A 23,189-nucleotide genomic window follows, 5' to 3' on the forward strand; every position below is an offset into this window, starting at 1 on the left:
CTGTTCCTGGGATGTTAAAGCTATCATCAGGATAGAGATAGCGAGGAGAGCATGGTTCTACCGATAGTTGCAGTGTTAGAAGTCGAAAGGTGAACCAAGTAGCGGCTGCCTCAGGGGTGGGACCTGAGGGGTGATCAGACCCCTTGGCCCAGTCTCCATAGAATCTTTTCCTTGCTGTTAGAAGGAGCACACATCTAGTCAGTGATAGAAACTAGAAAGTCATTTTACTGTGTTACAGCAAGACAAAGCAGCACTCAGTTCCTTAGTTCCCCTTGCTCAAACACATGTGTGCACACATGCACTTATTCTCCTTTCTTGTGCTCTGGTCAAGGAATATTGCAGCGCTCAGATGTTGGAACCTGATGTGGGGGTCCACAATGGTGTAGTAGCTCCTCAAGTTTCTTCAGGTTCCCCTTTTATCCCCCCTGGGCAGGCTTTCCTGGACTGGCCCTTTCTTGGGTGAGGCCATCTTTCCATATCATTCACTCCCTGACCCCTGATGGCTTTCTGAAATGGAAAATGCCACTGATCCCGAATGGGCACACTGTTAGTTCGGATTTTGGAGCGGCAAACAACAGATGACAGGAGAATTCAGAGGACTTCTGCCAAATGTAAACGTTTACTCATTTGCAAACGGGACCCCCACACACACAAGTGGAGGACCCCGAAGAGTTACAACGATGCAGGTTTTATAGGGCATTCTAGACAGGGGAGGGGTACAAGAGCACACAAAGAGAGAAAAGCATCCATGGGAAGAATAACAGACCAACAGATAGGAAAACAACATTTGGCATTTGTTATCAGTTCAGGATGTTGATTTGAGAAGGGTTATTCTATGCGCATCGACCATTTGTTTACAGACCTATCCATTACAGAGGATCTGGTACTCTATCACATCCCTTTTTACCCTAACCCTTTAATCCTTATTTATTGCCATTATTTATGGCTTTCTGTTGGCCCTTGGGGGCCTATACTAGATTTATCCTGCAGCCAGCTTGTTTTCTGAGAAGGACATTAGATGCTGGCTGGTAACATTCTTGGACAATGGTCAGAGAGGGGCACACAAAGGATTTGGGCCTTGTGGGTATTTCAATATTGTGAGCTGGGCATTTTGGGGACACCATCTTGGGTTGCTCTTTGGATGTCAGTGTCTTTTGGCGGGTAGGGGATGCATATAGTTCCCCTTTATCAGCTCGTACTGGATCCCAGGACTTCTGCTGCTTCATCATTTGCATAGCCTTGAGTTCTGATAAGCTTCTGGCACTTCTCCTTCTGGTCCAAGGGTCTCCCTAGGGGTTTGGCAGTGTTTGTGGATTTCAAAGTTCGCCAGTTATGCTGACCTGGCCTGCCTTTCCTTATCTGTAGAGGGGTTTGAAAATGATGTTATTTATTTTACCCAGCCCATTGTGTTCAGTAAGACTTAGGCAGTAATCCTATTTTACTCAGCAGAAACAAACTCCTCTACTTATCTGGCTTCCCATGGGCCTCTGTCACCAACCATATAAGCTATTTTGAGGCCTAGGGGAGCCCCCTGGAGGCCACCTCTGCGGGCTTCAGAAAGCCCTCTGGAGGTGATCGGAGTGCAGCTTTGGTCCCCTTTGGAGAGCTCAGGTGGAGCCCGGTCTGGCTCAATGTGGGTCCGCGTTAACCCAGATCCATGGATGAAAAATCTACTGATAAACAGGTTCTATCTGTAAAGTTAACTGAAATGAGCAAAAAGCAAAAGCAGTTGATTGGAAACCAGTAGAAAAAGAAATGTTTTCAACAAGTATTGAAAATTATTTGTTTTAAAGATTTATATACCGCCTTTCCCATGTTTAAACGTTTCAAGATAACGTGGCGACCTTCATTCCCTGGAGTGGCATCTGCCTCCGCACTGCCTGAATCTCACTCTGAATGTTGCGTGTGCATGCACACACACACCCCCGGGATGAGGGGGGAGGGCAGGTAGGGGAATGAGCAGGCATGCCCCTTTCCCCCCTTCCATTTACTTATGGTGAGCGCAGCAGGCAGCCTTGCTGAAATGAGTGGGACTAGGGATGCTGGGAACCTACCCAGGATCCTCTGCTCATGCTTACTACAAACAGAAGCCTTGCAGAGCAAGGAGCCTGCACGCTGTGTTCATTGTAAGTAAAGGGAAAGGTGCCAAATCGTCTTTCTTTTCCTACCTGATGCTTCATGAGCACCAAGTAAGTGGAGTGAAGTGATTGCAGCTGCAGCTGTTTTCTTTTTTCTTCACAGCACTGGAGGGAGAAGGTGGCCTGCTGCTGCTTCCTTTCAGCACAATCCTGTGCAGTGTGGAGGCCAGTGTAGTATGTGCTGCACTTTCACAGAAGTTGCATAAAGCACTTTGTGATGGAATCGCAGTTACGTAGAGGTGGGGGAGGGCGATTGCTGCTAATTTTATGAACTTTGTATTTGTCTCTTTAAGCCACTTCTGCCCAACGCTGCATATACGCAACAGGGACCAGATGTATACACATTTGGGCCTGGCAAATATGGGTTAATGTGATGTTTCAGTGCTGCTTAGTTTTTAAGTAGATTTTTAATGTTTGAGTTTTCATTGTGATTTTATGTCGTAATCATCTTTGAATGTCCTTCTGGGAGATAAAGACAGGTAGAAATTTAGTAAATAAAATAAATAAATGTTTCTGTTGATGAATAGATGGCAGAGGAGAACACAGAATTCTATGTAGGAAAAATAACTGCTGGTTTACATGAACCCAACTGAAAAGCAGTGTTAATTTTTTTATTTTGTCTGGTTCCTATTGGTTAGTTCCTTAACGTTCTGTCTGGGAACTTACCCTTTTCTGTTCCAAATTACTCAGCATATATCCAAGTACGTTTGAGTTGTTTTTAATTACATCTTGAGTCCTCTTTTTACTCTTACAGGCCTTTGGACAGTCGTTCTCAGTCCACCGCAAAGTAGCTGAAGATGGTGAGACCCGTGAAGAGACACTTCTCCAGGAGTCGGCATCAAAGGAAGCCTATTACCTGGGGAAGATCTTGGAGACGCAGAACGAGCTGAAGCAAAGTAGGCTCATTGTTACCAATGTTCAGGCAGAGAATGAACGACTGACAGCCATTGTGCAGGACTTGAAAGAAGTAAGTCAGATTGAGAAGGACAGCGATACATGGGGTGAATCTTAACTGAAGTCTGTTTAAAAAAAATGCCACTCATGGCCCAACCCTTACCAGCAGCAATTCCGCCACAGTGCGGTAAGGGATCAAATGTTCCCTTACATTAATAAGACCTCTGTGACTGCCTCCCCACCACAGGATGCAGTACACATCCCATTGGCACAGCTGCATCAATGTTGGAAAGCTGGATAGCCCTATGTTATGGTTTACTGTTGAGAGTAGGTCCATCTTTGTGCCATCCTAGCCCCCATATATTTCCTCCTCTGGTCTCTCCTGTCTTTTATTTTCTGCACTCAACTCTGAACTTTGTTCACTGCTGCTAAAGCAGCAGCTGGTTCACAGTTTGGTTTCATCACTTCTTGCAGCTCAAGAAGCAGTGGCCATCATCCCTTCCTCCTCGCATCAATACAAATGTCAGTTAGGTTCACCCAACCTGCTTGCTTTTCTGAGCATCTTCAGGTTGCCATCAGAGCTAATCCCACATTACCTTACATTTCAGTAAGTCAATGAGCAGGCTTAATTTTCTCCTTGCTGAATAGAAAAGTTGCAGATTTGCATCAGGGCATGCAGAAAGCTCTGTATCTAGAGCTTAGATGATTTTCAAATAAGGTACTGATATGGGAAACCCTAGTCTCTGGCCCAAGTTGGAGGGGGCCCTCCCTCATTGAACTCACCGTACCACCTTGCTGGGCCTTGGGGTCATCCCGCTGCATCTGCTTGGGAATCATCCTGCTGTCCTGGTCTGAAGAATTTTCCTCCAGCACTCAGTCCCTTAGATAGGAGAGGTTACATAGCACCCACTCGGTCCTCTCCACAGAAGAGCCTCCTTGAGTTACTGTCTCTCTCACAGTGCCTTGCATCTTGCCACTACAGTTTCATCTCTGACAAAACATGGACTGCAGCCTGCCTTTATGGGCTCCTGTTAGGCAGATATGATTCTTCTCATTCTTTTCTCAGTACAGTCAGATAAAGTAAGCAAATTGCAACTTTTAAATATGTTAAGACCTCAGTTTATCATGTTAGTGCACAAGAAAACAAAAAAGGAGATTTCAACAGAGAACAGCCCATTCTGAGACCACAGACCACGCCTCTTGCTATTCCTTTTATGTCCACATCTGGTTTTCATTACATTCATTCACTCACAAACAAAATTTTTATAGTCTCCTATAATTCCTTTCCTATATCTTTCCTGCCAAAAAGACCAACTTGACCTTAAACAGTAGTACACTCTTCTGCCAAGAATTTTACGTAAGTGTCCTTGGCTGAATTTTCTTTTGTTTTTCATGTATTTATGAACAACTATTTTAACGGTTTAGCTTTATAATAATACTAAGATACTGTGGGCTTGAACTGTAACTATACTGTATTGTACATATGATATTTTAAAGTAGAAATCTGTACTCTTGGTACAGGAAGCACTCTTCCCCATAAGTTGTGTTGCTGTGCAGTTCAAGCCGAGCTCCATGCAGCATAGAGCTTGGCAACCCAGAAGTTTGGTGATGACATGTGACATCATCACCAGGTGTCTGGAGACAGTGTTGTGATACAATGCTGTGTCACAGTTGCTAAAGAAAGAGTCTGCACACAGGTGTGGGCTACATCCAGGGAATCTTGGGTAAAAGTAGTCACAGGACCTGGTTGTGATTCACTTGGTTGCTGTAATGCTTGCTGTGAGGTTGGCAGCTGGTTTGTTAGTAGTCCCCTACCTGGTGGTCCAGGTGACCCTGGCAATGGGCTCAGTGGCCATACATGATGGGTGGCTGACTTTCCAGGAGCACTTGGCAGGTGCATGACCGGAGACAATATGGATACCTGAAAAAGTGCATTTGAGCTTCCCTTGCACTGTTTGTGCTGTGTGTTCAGTATTGTTAATGTGAAGCAGTATGCAGAATATAAGTTGAAGGTATTTATCTTAAGTTGAATTTGGGTTGTCTGTTTTAAGTACAGACCAATTTAAGAAGAAATTTACCAAGAAATATAAGCCTTAATGTGAAAAAAATCTCAAGAAAGATGTCTAAAGACTGCTTGGGAGTGGAATTCATTCAGTCAATGAGGTTCATTCCCAAGCAAACAATGTTTTGAACTGATGTGCAAGAAGAATGCAAGCACATTTTAAAGAGCTGCAGGATGGTATGTGCAGGAGCTCAGAGAGTTCCAGTTTCTCAGCTCTAATCTCTTGTCTCAGAAATCCTTAACAGGGACATCTCAGCTCCAGGTTTTCCTGGAAGATACAAATTGCCTCATTTTGGTTGGGATTCAGGCCTGGTTTCAGGACTGCATCTGCTTCATTGCCCTAGTTGATGACCCATGCTGGGCGCTAGACGAAGAGTGCATCCCTTTTGGTTCTGCTGGACCTATGGGAGAGTTTTGATGCCATTGGTCACAGTACCTCCGGACTGCCTAGCAGAAATGGACTGAAAGAAGAACTGTTATAGTGGTTCTGCTTTTACCTGTCAGGTATAAGCTGACAGTATATGTGTGTGTGTGTGGGTGGGTGGGTCTGTTGCTCAGTCTCTATGCCATGGTCCTATGGAGTCCTGTTCTTCCGCATGCTGTTTCACTTCTGTATGAGGCTGCTGGGAGAGTTTCCTGGGATTTGGAGTGTGGGGTGTCATCAATATGTTGACAAACAGCTCTCTGTCTCTCTCCTTCCCATCTGGCTTTCTCAGTCTCTTCTTCACCTATCTAATCTAATCTCATCTATCAAAAGTATTGAGGACTCGGGATGGCTCACAAAATTAGAGCCAAAACAATACATTCAAAACACTAGATGAAAACTAAAATAACAAGACAGCAGCCTCACCTAAACAAGAACTGAGCAGAAGCGGCTTAACTTAATCCAAATGCTTAATGGAACCAAAACATCTCTGCATCCCAGAGAAAAGCAAATGTTGTTGGAGCCATGTGACAGTCCTCTGATAGGGAGTTCCACAAAGTGGGCAGCACAACAGAGAAGGCCCTTTAATGTGTCATTGCCAATCATGCACCCACAAATGATGGCACAAGCTGGAGGGCCTCGTCAGTCACAGGAAGGTTAATTTCATGTGGGGAAAGGTGGTCCATCAGGTACCCAGGTTCCGAGCATGTAGGGTTTTAAGATAAGCACCAGTACCTTGAACTGTGTCTGGAAACAAATGGACAGCCAGTACAGATGATCCAACAGGGGCGTGATGTGATCATGACCATGTGAGCAATTTTTGGCTGGAAGTGAAGTTTTTTAGGAACTGAAGTTGCTAAGCAGTTTTCAAGGGCAGGGCCACATAGAGTGTATTACAGTAATCCAGTCTTGATCTTGCCAGTTCATGGGTCACTGTAGCCAGGTCTGAACGACCTAGGAATGGGTGCAAATGGTGCATCCACCAAAGTTGGTCAAATCCCCCTCCTCAATAAATTTACATACAGTTAAATAAAAGTGTGTGTGATGTCACATGTCTACAGCAACGTTTGATATTGTCTCTTCTTTGGCACATACACTGCATTTTAGCCAATACTGTAGAGCAGTGGTTCTCAATCTGGTGGGTCATGACCCACCAGGGGAACCGGAAGCAGGGCATTCCTCCTTAAGGGGAGTGGTCCTGCTCAAATGGCAGAGACAGAGCTGCAGAGATTGCAGTGCTGTCACCGCCAAGGGACTTATTTCTTACCTTAGGGGCACAGCTGGCCTCCTGCAAAGTCTGGGAGGTTTGCAGCCCCCCTGATATCCTTTGAGGCTTCTGTAAACAATCCTTATCTCCGATCAGCAGTTACTCCTGTTTAAAATGGAAGTAGCTGCTGATCAGAGATGTTTACAGAAGCCTCAGAGGACATTGGAGGGGGCTGCAAACCCCCAGGACTGTGCAAGAGGCCTGTTCTGCCCCCAAAGTAAGAAATAAAACCCTTGGCAGTGGCAGCACTGTGACTGCTGCCAATGCTGTTGCAGCTCCCCTCTGCACCTCCCTCCCCGCCCACACAAATATTTACCTGGTTCCCAACTCTCCTGTATGAGTTTGGGAACCACTGCTGTAGAGACTTCTTGTCTCAGGCCTCACCCAGGGTGCTGCCACTTGCCAAAGTTTTCTCTCCTCTGTTTCCTCTTCCCACTGACTTCACTGAATTTGCAGGAAGAAGCAGCGGCAGCGGCAGCTGCTCCTTCTGAGCAGAGAGGTGACCAACTCTCAGCCTAGAAATGGCACCAGCCACTGCTGTCTTCTCTTCCCATTTGTTCCCTGGCTCTGGGGTTTCAGTGAGAAGATGAAGCTGCATGAAATCCTCTGTCTCTGCTGGAGAGAAGGTAGAGTACCACAGGACCTGAGGGATGCAAACATCGTCACGCAGTACAAGAACAAAGGTGACGGGGCGACTACAATAACTACCACGGCATCTCTCTCCTTAGCGTTGTAGGAAAGCTGTTTGCCCGAGTTGCACTAAAGAGGCTTCAGATACTTGCAGAGAGGGTCTATCCAGAATCGCAGTGTGGATTCCGAGCGAACAGGTCCACCACTGATATGGTGCTCTCCCTTAGACAGCTTCAGGAGAAATGCAGGGAACGACGAAAGCCACTCTTTATAGCCTTCATAGATCTCACGAAGGCTTTCGATCTGGTCAGAAGGGACGGCCTCTTCAAGATTCTCCCCAAGATCGGATGTCCACCCAGGCTCCTCAGCATCATCAGGTCTTTCCACAAAGACATGAAGGGCACTGTAGTCTTCGATGGCTCCATATCAGACCCCCTTTGACATCCAAAGCGGCGTGAAGCAGGGCTGTGTTCTTGCGCCAACTTTGTTTGGGATTTTTTTCGCTGTCCTGCTGAAGCAGGCCTTTGGAACTGCAACAGAAGGCATCTATCTCCGGACCAGATCAGACGGAAAGCTCTTCAACCTCTCCAGACTGAGAGCAAAATCCAAAGTCCAGCTGAAATGTCTGCGTGACTTCCTCTTTGCCAACAATGCAGCCGTCACTGCCCTCTCTGCCAAAGATCTCCAGCAGTTCATAAATCATTTTAGCAAGGCCTGCCAAGACTTTGGACTGACAATCAGCCTGAAGAAAACACAGGTTATGGTTGAGGATGTGGACTCACCTCCCTGCATTACAATCTCTGCGCATGAACTGGAGGTTGTCCATGACTTTGTGTACCTTGGCTCAACGATCTCCAAGACTCTTTCTCTCGATACCGAGCTAAACAGACGCATCGGCAAAGCAGCTACCACGTTTTCCAGACTTGCAAAGAGAGTCTGGTCCAACAAGAAGCTGACGGAACATACCAAGATACAGGTCTACAGAGCTTGCGTCTTGAGTACACTTCTGTACTGCAGCAAGTCATGGACTCTTCGCTCACAACAGGAGAGGAAACTGAGCGCTTTCCACATGCGCTGCCTCCGACGCATCCTCGGCATCACCTGGCAGGACAAAGTTCCAAACAACACAGTCCTGGAACGAGCTGGAATCTCCAGCGTGTATACACTGCTGAAACAGAGACACCTGCGTTGGCTTGGTCATGTTGTGAGAATGGGCGATGGTCGGATCCCAAAGGATCTCCTCTATGGAGAACTTGTGCAGGGAAAGCGCCCTACAGGTAGACCACAGCTGCGCTACAAGGATATCTGCAAGAGGGATCTGAAAGCCTTAGGAATGAACCTCAACAGATGGGAAACCTTGGCCTGTGAGCGTTCTGCTTGGAGGCAGGCTGTGCAGCATGGCCTTTCCCAGTTTGAAGAGACCCTTTGCCAACAGTCTGAGGCAAAGAGGCAAAGAAGGAAGGCCCATAGCCAGGGAGACAGACCAGGGACAGACTGCACTTGCTCCCAGTGTGGAAGGGATTGTCACTCCCAAATTGGCCTTTTCAGCCTCACTAGACGCTGTGCCAGAACCACCATTCAGAGCGCGATACCATAGTCTTTCGAGACTGAAGGTTGCCAGCAACTCACCTGGCTGCATTTGGGGATACAAATCACCTCCACACAATCAGGAAAAATTTTGTTTGTTGGGAAAAAAAAATTTCTTTCTAAATCTTCTTTTGCCATAAATGTGTTAGATTACAAAAAAAATGGAGGCTAATAAATTTGGGGTACTCTTTGGCAAGAGTGCAGTCATTTGAAACCATAACTGAATATGGGGTGAATCATAGAATGCAAAGAATCTATATCAAGCTGCAAAGTTCCCTAAAAGTGTTTTCTCAGCTGTTAACAACATGCTCAAACACTGCCAGAAATTGATTAATCCACCATACTCTTGAACAGTCGGAATGACCTGAGTTATTTTTAACCAGCAGATCAATATATAAAAGTAGTGGTTCAGCACTCTTGTTTCCCAGTGGTGCTCATCTGTATAAATGATGGCTCACACATACTATTCAACTATAGGTAAATTCTGAAGGAAGAAATAATGAGACAGGCTCAACCATTTGATTGGCTAAGAAGAGACCATTATTTTTCTAAAATGAAGAATTGATGTGAAACAGGAAGTGTTGGGGAAGGTGGAATGCAGGGGCTCAGCACCTAGAGCCCAATGCTATCCCTCTGTCCTAGTCTCAGCCTATGAAATGGGAATGAACTGGAGAATGTAGTTCATGTTGCTACCACTCAAGGCTGGAAAATCCAGCGCTGTAGGTGCCCCTCCTGGCACCAGGAGTGAAGTTTGCAGGCTTGTTTATTCAATTGCATGCGATGGGCACCCATGGGACTTGTGTCTCAAAGCAAATGGGCGCCCCAAACACTCTGGGCATGCTCCTTTATACCTGAGGGGCATATTGCTTTGAGCTGTGTCCATTTGATTGGTTACAATTTGCCGCATAGGTGTGGTTTTGCCCTAAAAGGCATGGAAAATTACAGAGTTTCTGGGTTCAGGTGGGTTACACAACATGTTGCCATTACAGAGCAGTGAAGTCATAACATAGATCAAGGAAGCACATTCCATAACATCTCAGTGCTCATCATCCCTGGTGTAGCCTGGTACCATTATCTGTTACAACATTCAACACTAAGCAGATACAAGCAGCTAGCATAAACACATTCCGAGGCCCCTTTTGCAAGGCCCCTTTGGCTTTTGCTAAGTCAAGCAGCCCATGGCTCTCATGGTTCTCTTTTAGCCCATGACTCTTTTTTTCTGTGGCGGCTGATGCCTCTGCCCTGGTCACCTTGCCTCAGCTCCACAGAACAACTCAGGAGACACTTTGGCCCCCACTTTGAGTTACCCTCTTAAAGCTTGCATAGTTTTTCATGAAACGGAAATAAAAGCCATGTCTGCTTTTCTGGAACAATCACGGACTTATACCAGGCAGAAATTGATGGCATAATAATATACAAACTAGAAGCAATGCTGTGCATTACAATGTCTGCCTTCACCTCAATGCCATTCTCCACGGAGCTTTATACCTTAATTCCCCCTTTGATTGAAACCCCAAAACTCATTATCAGTTTGGCACCTCCATGAAACTGCAAACAAGTTCTTGGCTCTTATCATCCAATCTAATTGTTCCTTCTGAGACTTCTCTCACCACTCTTAAGGGAAGAACAGAAAGTGTGAAGAAAAGGCAGGAAAGTGAATAGTGAGACACTTCAGCCCTTCACTTTAGTGACATTTTAAATGTTTCCTTCTGTGCCAGGGAGCTCTTACTTTCTGTTATTTTCATCAGCCCAAGGCCAGTCAGCATCCAGTAAGAGAACACATTCAGAGGTCAGACAGTAGTATCTCTCTTCCATTGTAATGGTCATATCCACTGTTAAGCTTCAGAATTCAATGAGTTTGTTTTTGTTGGCTGACAGATGCATTAGAGATGAATGTTCAAGGACTTGCACATAGTTACTGCTTGCTTGTGTGTGTGTGTGTGTGTGTGTGTGTGTGTGTGTGTCAGCCCAAGTGCTGGAATGGACATTGTTTAATTCTTATATTTTTCGTACACCTGATTTAAAGTATGGAGCACCAGCTTCTTAGTCAGATATGCCCGTGAAGCCAATGTACGATATAATTTTTTTTTTTTAAAAAATTTCAAGGGCACAGTTATTTTTCTGGAAACTAGAGGTAATGCTGATTTTGGGGGTAGCATTTTAAATAGTGCTCTGGAATGACTGCATCAGCATTTACAAAGTGGTTATTTTTAACCTTGGCCTATTTCTTCCTTGTGGCTAAGCTGTGAGAGTAAGATAGAAAATATTACAGTATTGATTATATTTTAAGTTACATTTGCTCATTACTTGTGATTGTACATCTACCGTTAGTTTTTAATAGTATTATAATTATGTGTGTGCACACATACACAGTTTATTTCCCTTCTAAGTATATTTTACAGGAGTTAAGTTTAGGACAGATGCATCTTCTAGAGTCCAGACTCTAAAATGTGATATGCTGGAGAGATAGCCTTCCAGACAGGCTTAGGTGTCACCTGGTAGTTAATGGAGACAGTGGACAGAAATTAATGGACTGTTGGCATTGGAGGATCATCTCTAGCCTGTTTGAATGGTCAGCTATCCAGAATGACCCTTGAGTCACATCAGCTTGCTGAGTTTGGGGACAAAAATGTTGCTTAGCTTGGGCAGTGGTGTTGTTTGAAGTTTTGAATCTTGTTTTGTTCAGAACTGGTTAAAATTTTAAAGTGTTAAACTTGCATTGCCACAGAATAGGTGCTTTCTTTGGACTTCCTTCTGTACCTGTTTAGCCTGTTCACTTGTAAACAAACAGAAATCTAACTTTCATCTGTGGAGGAAGATAACAGAGATTTGCAGACTTCTGCTGTCCTCTGCCACCATTTTCACCTCTGTCCAGGGCCATTGTCACATAGGATCTCCCAGGCTGGCCCAGAGGTGAGCAAGCTGTACCCCAGCTCAGGAATCTTATTGAGAGGGGCTTAACCACTATTCGAGAAGGAGTCTTGAGACACAAGTTCAGACCTTGTTAACAGCTTTATTTTGGTTACAAAAGGCACAGGAGTAATCATGTCAGATTGCCAAATAGTCCCTACATCAATTTGCTAATTTACTTTATGATCCTTTCTATCCAAGTGTACTCAAGCAGGCATACAACCAGAGTGGCCCACTCTAGTGTAGTACAGTCTTTTTTGGGCTATAATTCTGACATGGAGCGCGCTCTCTCTCTCTCTCTCTCTCTCTCTCAGAGATCTCTAAAAAATGGAACATGTGTGGTTCCCTTTTTAATCCCTTTTTGCTGGCTTTGCTCTGCGTTTCTATTTTATTATATTAAAAACATATACAAACAGAAAAAAATTAAAAAATAAAAATATTACAGGTTGTGTGGCAAATGCGGAAATCTCAAACTACATTTCTTTGTTCTACTATAAAATCATACAAAAAATTAATTATCAATTCTTAAACAATCTACACTTATTAAAAAATACATTTTCAACACAAAAATGAAAAAAACATGAAAGTTAAATCCCCTATCTTCTTATCAAATCCATACATTATTTAGCCCATTATATCGAACTACATTTCTTTATTCTACTACAAAATCATACAAAAAAATTATCGCATCTTAAACAGTCTAAACTAACTAAAAATTCACACAAGAATTTTTGTGACCTTTATGAATCATACCTATCCTTGTCTTATGCCTTCCTCCTTCCTTAGTGCAGCTCAGTGGCCTTGCCCTACCTCTTATGACTCTTCCTTTGCTCATCCCTGGACAAGTGGTTTTTTATGGCATGGTAGATGTCATGCCAGTTGGTGTGTCTGGTATACTTGGAGTTCTTTCTTGGAGCCAAATTGCAGCTTAGAACTTTGCCTTTTGCATAGATGGAGAAAATCTGCTTTCTTGGGACATCTCAGAACTCTTGCCATTTCAACCATTCTCTCTCACATGCATGCACCTTCCTACATTGATCTAACACAGGGGTTGGCAACCTTTTTGTTAAAAGGAGCCAAATGTTCCATGTCATCCCATCACCACCAAACTTCCAGGTTGCCAAGCTCCCAGAGGCAGCTGTGTTGAGCTCAGCTTTGCTGTGTGTCAAATGGGGAATGGTGGTGTTTGTCTTCAGTTGCAGTTGCAACTGAATTGCAATAACATTGTTTGTAATGTAGGGATTGCAATATAGCAAGTGTGATATGGTCATTGTATTTGGTTAGATGGGTTCAAGCTGGGAAGTGTACTTTTTACTTAATATTCAATAGAGATAATTAGTGGGAGGATTGGAAGTGTGTACCTATCTCTTTACTGATAATGTAATCCTTGTGTTGTGGAAACCTAAAGATAACAAAAAGACAAAGCCTGTGTAGCTGTTAGAAACTAGCTGTTTTATTGAGATTGTCCGCAGTAGTAATGCCACAATAAACTCGCTTGTCTCTAAGGTCCCACAGTTCTATTTGTCTTTTTGCTGCTCCTGACGATTGCAGTTTATGAGTTAACAGTTCATCTGCATAATTAATTAATTTCTCCCTCGTTTTCTGCTGAGGCTACTGGACTCTAAATGAGCTGGTGGAAAATAAGCTCAAGATAATTTTTTTCCCTGGGTTTATAGCTACCTGCTTAATAATGAGCTGATATAAGCACAATTTCCAGCAAAAATGCAATTGAGCAGAAATATTAACAATCTGTAAAGCCCATGTGTTAAAATATCGTCTCTCTCTCATATGTGCGCTCACATACACACAATGTAGGTTTTTCAGTGAATTAGAGGTTTTTCTGTGTTGCAGATAAGCCATCTTTATAGGTAGTCTTTTGGACTATAATGTTTGTCTTCTTTCAGGAAAATATCTGAGAAGTAATTTCAGTTCGCCATTGCTATTTCACTTGTAAGGTTTCAAACGTTTCATTGAGTAGCATGGATTTTTAGAGAGATTAAATTACATCGTATATGTTTCTCCTGCTTGTAAATTTGGTGTTATTTTTCACCATTTCCACTCTGCCTATATAAAGATGGAATAATTTTCCAAAAGTGATCAAAGCTTGAAGGAGGTGTGTGTATGTTAGCTGTAATACAACCATTTCAGTGTTCAAGAAATCACAGTTAAAACAACTTGCTGGTCCATAACATTGATAATATGCAGTGGAATTGAGACAAGGCCATGAAAGCAAATGTTTACAAGCTGAATGAACCAAATGTCAATGTTATGTTTATGGGTGTTATAGTTAAATTAGTTATTAGTTTCTATGTATAAGAAATAGGGAAAAATGTTCATATGCTTAGCAGTTTAATAGGGAAAATGTTCAAATGTTTAAAAAGCCTATATGTGCTTAGCACAAACAAATTTGCAAAAATTCATTTTGCTCTGAAGCTTCAAGCAGACAGCTTTTTCTGAAATTGCAAGCTGGCAGATTAATGAGTCTAAAGGAATGTTTCTTAGCAAACAGAGACAGGCTGTAAATCAGTCAAGGACATCAGATAAAGTAAACCATGTAAAAAGGGAATATAAGGCTGGAATTTCCATCTGTCAGGCTAATTGCTAGTATGACAGCTGATTTAAACTTCTCTTGGAATCAAATTTACAGCTTGTATATTCAAGCATCAGATAAAGTATTGTCTCTGTAGAGAGGCAAATTCCACCTTCAAGTTGCTTTTAAGCAGAGAATTGAAAGGGGAAAAAGCATTTTTGCATTTTAAAACATTCAGGTTTTTCTTGTAAACCAAATACAGTCTTAAATAAAGACTGGGAAGAGTTATAAACACCATAGCAACACAGAAGTGCCAAATATAACATGCCTGCATGGCAATAGTTCTTTAATGCCTCAATAATTGTAGAGATTGTTTTTTAAAATGTAATCAACATACAGTATATAAAGGCACAGTAATGAGTTCACAACTGCCAAGAAGCACGGTGATAACGGAGACAGCCTACCAAGCTAGGGTGCTTGGTTCCATACAGCGTTGTGGAGACCCAAGAGGGATACAAGGTGGTCTTTATACCACATTTGGACCACATTTGGATCAGAAGCACTTGAGCTGACAGCCAGTCTTTTTGAGAGTCTAGGGGAATGCCTGTGTGCAGATGAAGGAAGGGCCAGCAGAAGGATGCTAACCAAATTACATATTGAGTTTCTGGGTTAATGATTGCTTTGGTCAATATTTAGGAAGGATGTGTGTGGAAGATGTTGTGTGGTGTCGTTTGTGTAGAAGATATTGCTTATCTGTGCACTTTTCCTGACCCCCATACTGATCAATATGTGCATTATTTGCCCCAGATAAAGCTAGGCAGGATAACAAGATGGAACCACAATAGTTAAAACACTGCCATCAGTGTTTAACAGAAACAGCTTTACATCAGTAGTTTGCAATCTTATCTCATTCTCTAGTGCAGGGGTCTCCAAACCCCGGCCTGGGGGCCAGATGCGGCCCGCAGCAAGCCTCTTTCCGGCCCACGGCCAACCTCTTGTCCCCTGAAAGCCTCTGGCCCACTCAACTGAACATGACCAGAACTGTGCTCTGATTGTGTCTGGAGGATGTTCTGAGGGCCAGAGAGGTTGAATGAATGAGCCTATTCATTCATTGATTAACTCATCTAAGATTCATCTCTCTAATTTATTTATTTAAATTTTATATTTAAATTTCTTTTCCAGCCCTCCACACCATGCCAGATATTTGATGTGGCCCTCTGGCCAAAAAGTTTGGAGACCCCTGCTCTAGTGTATGCGACCTGCATGAGCAGTCCACTTAGTTGCAAACAAAGGTCAAGATGCAGTTTTGAAAACTTGACATGAGTTCTGAAAGAGTAGTGTCTATAGTTCATGTTATGGTCCATTGATATATAAAGAGACTTCAAGAAAGTAAGCCATGTTGGACGGTCAAGGGGTGCAACTTAATAACACTCGAACCAGGAGTGAAGTTTGCAGGCATGTTTATTCAATCGCATGAGATGGGCACCCACGGGACTCGCGTCTCAAAGCAAATGGGCGCCCCGAGCAAGGTGGGTGAGCTCCTTTATACCTTTGGGGCATATTGCTCTAAGTTATGTCCATCTAATTCAGGGGTGTCCAAAGTTTTTGGCAGGAGGGCCACATCAGCTCTCTGACACTGTGTCGGGGGCCAGAAAAAAAGAAAAGAATTAATTTACATTTAAAATTTGAATAAATTTACATAAGTTTGCATAAATGAATATATTAAAGATGAACTTATATGAATGAATGAAGGTCTTGCAATAGCTCAAGGCCTATAAAAGGCCTTGCACAAAGCAAGGCTGGCCTTTCCTTTGCTGCCTCTGCTGCATCACAGATGTGAAAGAGTAAGCAGTGGAGGGAGCTCTCATCCCACAGTTCACACGAGAGGTCAAACAGTCGCCCTCACGCTGAGAGAAGCTGCGTTGGGCCAGTGCGGGCTTCAACAAATCTCCGGGGGGCCAGAGGCTAATTGGAGACTGGGGGCTCCCTGAGGGCCGCATTGAGAGGCCTTGAGGGCCGCAAGTGGCCCCCGGGCCGGGGTTTGGGAACCCCTGATCTAATTGGTTACAATTTGCTGCATAGGCGTGGTTCTGCCCTCAAGGCATGGAAAGTTACAAAGTTTCTGACTTTAGATGGATTACACAAATTGTTGCCAATACAGAGCAGACATAAATCAAAATACTGTTATCTATTACACTAAAGTATAAACACATTCCAAGGCTCAAGCAGATAGTGAAGTTGCTAGCATAAACATATTCTGAGGCCCCCTTTGCAAGGTCCTTTTGCCTTTTGCTTAAGTTAAGCAGACTGTTAGCTGTGCTCCCAAATGGCTCTTTCCTTATGGCCACGGAGGCTTAGGCCTAGCTATTGGCCTCGGCCCTGGCCATCTTGCCTCTCTAATACCAACTGCTCTTGACATGAGTTTACAGGTATTTGAGGTATCGTCCATAGCTAACAGGCTATATGAGTATGAAGGGATTGATAACATCTGTGCTTCCTTGTCTGTTTACTTTTCTCTGAGAATTGTCAATTAATTGAGAATTAATTTACTACCTGAGCAGGGGAAATAGTAACAAATTTGCCCTGTTCCTTGTTGAAATGTTGAGTTGAGTACTGGGGATTTACAAAAGAAAGTCCCAAAGATTCTCTGGCCCTTGGTATATACTGCATTCTGGATGTGTCTAGTTGTGCTCTTTGGACAGACATCCAGGCTACAATGCTATTTTGTCTTCAGAAATAGCCCGTACTATTCCCAGACTCCCTTTCCAACTCCGCATAATTTGATTGGAGTACAGATTTTTTTTTTTCCAGTATTTTTTCCAGTATTCCAGCTAGGTATTTTAGATAAGCGTTTTTGAACCCTTGTGCTCATACTGAGGATGTGAAGCTGGAACTTGCATTCCTTCCTCAAGGTCATATGTAGTTATCTTCCCAGGACAGACTCCATTACTCATTGATCTGCTTTATGCCTTTAGAGAAGCAGCAGCAGCAGCAGCGTTGAAAGCAAAACACTTAGTAGTTGTATTTATATGCAGTAAATAAAATAAATGAGATACTCCAGTTTCAGAGGGAAGGGGAGGAGGTTTTTTTCATTTTAAGGAGAAAATTAATCTTGAAGCTTTATTGTTCGTCCCCAAACACGTCTATGTATTTGTGGAGATCTTGTTGTATAATAAAAAGCAGGACTGATGCATAACCCAAATGAAGGGTACATTATTTGACAAAAACTGCAAAATGATTTTGACTGCATATTTTTGTTACTTACCTCAGGACATGTCAGGTTTACCATATTTATTTTCTTGGAAATGAAACAGTAATATGATTGGTTTTATTGTCTCTCCGTTTCAGAATAATGACATGGTGGAACTGCAGAGGATTCGGATGAAAGATGAAATACGAGAATACAAGTTTAGAGAGGCCAGGCTCCTTCAAGACTATACGGAACTTGAAGAAGAGAACATTACTTTGCAAAAGTTGGTTTCCACCCTGAAACAGAACCAGGTGAGCACAGACCTAAGCTCAACCTCTGGCACCTCCATTACAAAAGGATGTCAGGCTGCACAGCTGGGGTGACTGTGACATTGGAGACTTTGGGGTAGATGGTACTGTGCTATGTTTATGTAATGGTTGCCAGGGTAGCACAACTTGGGACACTGCCTGCCTCTGCTATGGCCCACTGGGGGGAAAGGTCCCTTTTACTGTGCTCTTCATGTGGTTTTTGCAACCCTGGAAATGTTGGACTTCTAGTTTTATTTAAAGGGACTGTGCAAAGCAAGGAGGGTCTACGCAAGCCATAGGTCATTCTCATGGCCCATATATGTAAGTCCCACAGTTCCAGGTTAATGAAAAATGCACAAAGAGCATGGTAAGGAGGCAGATGATTCACTTGCCCCTTGTGTGAGTGGGAAGCCGATCAGTGTGGCTTGCATCTGTGGTGGACTGGGAGAAGGCAGTGGTGGCAGTACCCTGAGTCTATCACCCCCTCATCTACCTACCATCTGCTGCTGACACAAATTGCATCAGGTTGCCTGGGCCAACAGTGAATGTCACAGTCATTTCTTATTTGTGAGCTTCTCTGGCTAGCCACTGATGGAGACTACAATAATCGGATTGATTTGTAGTCCAGTCCACCCTTACCACAAGGCAAACTATGGTTACATGAGGCAACATATGATTGGGAAGTTTTGGGTACCACTGAGGGTTGCAAATTTCGTGTGAATTTTTTTTTTCTTAAGTTTAAAACTTCAAAAAAATTCTGGCTTCTGAAGGCTGGGAAAAGATCCTCCAAGAAGGCATCAAGTATAGATGCATTTCATGCAGGTTTACTGGGGCAGTAACTCTAGGGTGGTGGCAACTCGGACAATTGCAATTGTTGAAGGCAGAATGAGTCAGTGGGGGCAGTGCATGTGCACAGGAGCCCAGGAAATCTTTGTGCCCCGGGTCCACTGGACCCTAATGCTGACCCCTGGTTACAAGGACCCTGGTGACTCAGAGCTCAATTCTATGGGCTTGAGCACTGGTGGTATAAGCATACTGCCGGTGCTGGGTGTCAAATGTTCTTTACACATGTTGTGAAGAACATTTGCTGCACCCAGGGAGGAGAGAGCGCTGGGAGGACACCAGTGAAGAGCTGGTGATTGTAATTAGCACCACGGGGCAGCAGTGCAGCTTTTTGGGGTGGGGGGAGGTGTTCTAGGGCAGGACGGGGGGAGGGGACTGACCTGAGAGAGGGGTGGGACCAGCAGAGGCATCGTCCGCCAGATCCTTTGCAGACTTGAGTATCCCCATTGTGGGGGCCAGGGCTTTACTCGTGGTAAAGGGATGAAAGTCCCCTTCAACTTCTGGTGGCCTCCCTGGTCCCGCTGGATACTGCAATTGCCCTTTTGGTGCCGCTGTACCCAGTGCTGCGGGGGAGGATGGGATTGGGTTGCTCGCCTCCTCAGATGATATTGATGGTCAAGCTGTGGTTGATGGTTCATTAACCCTTTGTAAAGTGAAGGATCTCTATGGGGTAATGTCATCACACTTGGCAGTTCCTTGCTCCCACAAGTAGTAGCCAGCGAGGTGGGAGGGAATGAAGACACAAATACACAATGGCATGATGTTGCAGCACAAGGTATGTAATCCTACCCATAATGGGAGGAAGAGCCAGACACAGGTAGATCATTTTGGGTGGTGTGCTGATGTTATGTGAAGTTCCACCGGTATGTATGATCTTGCAAATGCCCATTTTTTTTTTATGTCAGTGAAGTCAGGGGGAGAATGGTGATAGGGATGGCCAGGAAGGGGGTGGGTCCAGCAGCAGCCACTGAATCCTAGCCTTCCTCCTAGACCTGATCCTGTGGCTTGGGTCCATATGGACCTGCACTGGCTATTTACGTAGCTATTTAGGAGCTGCACTACAGAGGCTTACCCCGGATAAGAGAAATATTATTCCCTTGCCCAGAGGAAACCTACACAACTCCCCCTGCAGGATGAAACAGTATCCAATTTTAGACCACTGCATTGACGGGGGGGGGGGGGGGGAGGAATAGGATTTGGCCCCAAGCCTTGGACCAAAGGACATGTCTAGACAGGTGAAATCACTTGTATTTTCCATTCCATCTTTTAAAAAGCTATGTCCTTTGCAATGATATATTTTAAAAACAATGCATTTTTTTAGTGGTAAGCATTTAGTGTGAAGTGTGTCTAACAAAGGGGAAAAAGTATAGATCTATTTGGTTTCCACTACATATTGCTTATTAGAGGAAATGCAATATAAACAATCAAGTGACCATGGTTGCAGAACTTCCAGTCTACCCAAATCTCTTGAGAGGCCAATTTTATATGATTAGTTTATACAGTGATTAGTTTATACAAATTCTGTAGAATTTGGTTGCTTTTTTCCATCCAGTGAGTCTATGTGTGCACCCTCCTCTTTCTTCTGGTGCCTTCGTGTAACAGATGCACCAAATGGCAGTTGTTTGTAAATCCAAGTTGTAGTTTTATGAATCTTCTTTATCTTATCTAATTCAGGTTGAATATGAAGGCCTGAAACACGAAATAAAAAGATTTGAGGAAGAAACTGTATTGCTTAATAGTCAGCTAGAAGATGCCATCCGGTTAAAGGAGATTGCTGAACACCAGCTAGAGGAAGCCCTGGAAACTTTAAAGAATGAGAGGGAGCAAAAGAACAACCTGAGGAAGGAACTCTCCCAATATATCAATCTAAACGATAGTATGTATAATAACCATATTAATATCTCGGTAGATGGACTAAAGTTTGGAGAGGATGGGAATGAACCTAATAATGATGACAAAATGAATGGACACATTCATGGACCACACATGAAACTGAATGGTGATTTTCGGACTCCCACCGTTAGGAAAGGAGAATCTCTGCATCCAGTCAATGATCTCTTCAGTGAGCTCAATATCTCTGAAATGCAAAAGTTGAAGCAACAACTCATGCAGGTGAGACTTAACTTTGAACATTAAAGAGGACATTTCATATAATTTACCAGACTTGGGGCCTGGCATGTAACAAAAGTCTAACAGCCACACTTTCTAAGGAAAGGTGGCTGGAGAAGGATAATCTGGAATGGAGATTCAGTAATGGAAAGTATGAGGGTGCTTCTCCACTCTAAGGGCTAAATCCTATCCAGCTCTCTAGCACTGATGCAGCCGTGCCAACAGGGTGTGTGCTGCATCTAGCGGTGAGGGAGTGGGGAAGTCATGGAGATCTTTTCAGGGCTGCATTGCAGTTCTATCGACACTGGAAAGTTGGATGGGATTGAGCCCCAAATCTTTACCTGAAGATGCTTTTCCCCATTGGGTTCCCCTCCTTAGACCTCTACGTTTGAGATAGGCACACAGAGCCAGTTCCCACTGGAATTTGTGCACAAAGAGAAATATCATTTCTGTGGCAAAATGCACTACAGTAGAATACGTAAAGGCCTAAGTCTACCATTTGTAGCCCATCTATTGTTTATAATTCTAAAAAAAGTGAAATAAGGTCTGAGCTTGGCCTTGGTTGCTCTTGTATAACAACTGTGATTGCAGAAAAGCAACTGTGCATGTTCAAATGCCCAATGGCTGTTGTCATGGTGGGAGGGACTCAAAGTGGGGGTCTTGCTATGATTGCTGCCCATCCTTCCCACTTCATCTGCTCCACTCAGGGGTCCTGTCTGGAGTGTCCTATCCCAGAGTGTGTTATCTTCCCACCCTCACTGCTATGTGGTAAGTTGAAAGAAATGTGTGAAATTCAGCAACTGCTTGGCGTTTGCTGCTGTCTTCTAGATCCACATGCATAGGAGGATGAGAGGAGACGCATGCAGGTCTGCAGGTTTGGGAAACCATAGTTTTCCATTCTGACTGGGCCAATGTGTGTTGCCTCTGCGTACCTTTATTTCTCAGTTCCTTTAACTAGCCTGACTCTCAGGCAACCGTCTTGACCCATTCTTGGTTCTCTTGCCTCTCCTCCAATAGCCTTTTGACATGTAGCCTAGCTGTAGCTGCAGTGGTCAATATAAATCAGTCTGTGCAATGTTATAACTACATATATTTTTGAAAGTGCTAAAGTTTGCCGTTTGCATATAATTTAAATGATTTTTGCATTTAAAAACATTCACTTTCACATTTGCAGTATACAGTTACTCTTTTTATAGTAGATGGTTTGTCAGTACAAGGACTCTGTGTTGTTTGAAGATGGCAAAAGCAGTACAGATACTGAACATAATAAGATTATAGCCCAAGAAAAGAAACAGTGCACTTAATTAGAACTCTACCTAACATTTCCATAACTCAACGTCCTTTGTGTGTCTGGGGTTTTGAAACAATAACACCCTTCACCTAGAAAGCTAATTAAGCTTTGTTTTATCGCCTCTTATCAGCTTGTAATTGACATGGCTCATTTGTTTTTTAAATTGTTGTTACATTGCTAGGCTAACAGCATTTTTTCAAATCCTTTGTCAAAGCATATCTAACTAACATTTTCAAGATCTAACATTTTCAAGATCTGGAAAACAGAAATATTGTTGGCAATGTTTGGTGACATAAATGTGCCCTTTTCACAGTTCTTTTTGTGCTTTAAAAAAGTGTGCAGTTCTTAGCTCAACATTTGATGATTTATAGAAAATAACAATATGTAGAAGTGCAAAAATGTGTTTGAAACGTATGAGGCAATGAGATTTCTTAGGAACCAGATAGGAAGAAAAACTACTTTATTGATTTCAGGCTTAGTTTTTCACGTGCTTGTGGCCATTGGGCACCTAAATTTTCACTCCTTGTATGTATTTTATGTATTTTTAAATTACATATATGGGTTGGCCCTCATTATCCATGCGGAATCCATTCCTGGAACCCCCATAAATACCAAAATCCGTGAATGTTTGAATCTACTGATTTCAGGGCCATCTGGACTTTCTGAAGCCAACCGGAGCTATGCTATGCTCCAGTTGGGTCCTGAGGCCTTTCTGAGGTCTGAAAACCACAGCTTCGGAAGTCATGGTTTTCAGCCCTCAGAAGGACCTCCTGGAGCACAGTTCTGATTGGGTTCAGAGGGCTACAGGTCTCCCACTCCATGGGTTCAGAACTCTTGGGTATTCAAATTTGCAGGTACCAAACTGGCGGATAAAGATTGCTGACCTGTATATCCTTCTTTTTTTTGTATCAGGAAACTGAAGACATCTTACATGTGGTTTTTAGGTAGTCACACACATAAGCATTGACCGCTAGGCCTTAACCTGCTTAGCTTAAGCAAGGTGGCA

General features: G+C 43.4%; 1 protein-coding gene across 7 annotated transcripts in view; it reads left to right on the top strand.

The window, feature by feature from the left end:
- Positions 1–23,189, top strand: part of BICD1 (BICD cargo adaptor 1) — a 147,927-nt gene that overhangs the window by 69,237 nt on the left and 55,501 nt on the right. For all 7 annotated transcript variants that reach the window (XM_066634528.1, XM_066634532.1, XM_066634530.1 and 4 more), the window contains exons 3-5: positions 2,893–3,105; positions 17,791–17,943; positions 20,458–20,895. In XM_066634528.1, the coding sequence (XP_066490625.1) occupies positions 2,893–3,105; positions 17,791–17,943; positions 20,458–20,895 (804 nt within the window). The remainder of the gene's footprint in view (positions 1–2,892; positions 3,106–17,790; positions 17,944–20,457; positions 20,896–23,189) is intronic.

This window comes from Tiliqua scincoides, chromosome 7 (genome assembly GCF_035046505.1).
Source record: "Tiliqua scincoides isolate rTilSci1 chromosome 7, rTilSci1.hap2, whole genome shotgun sequence".
In the NCBI taxonomy this organism is placed as follows: Eukaryota; Metazoa; Chordata; class Lepidosauria; order Squamata; family Scincidae; genus Tiliqua; species Tiliqua scincoides.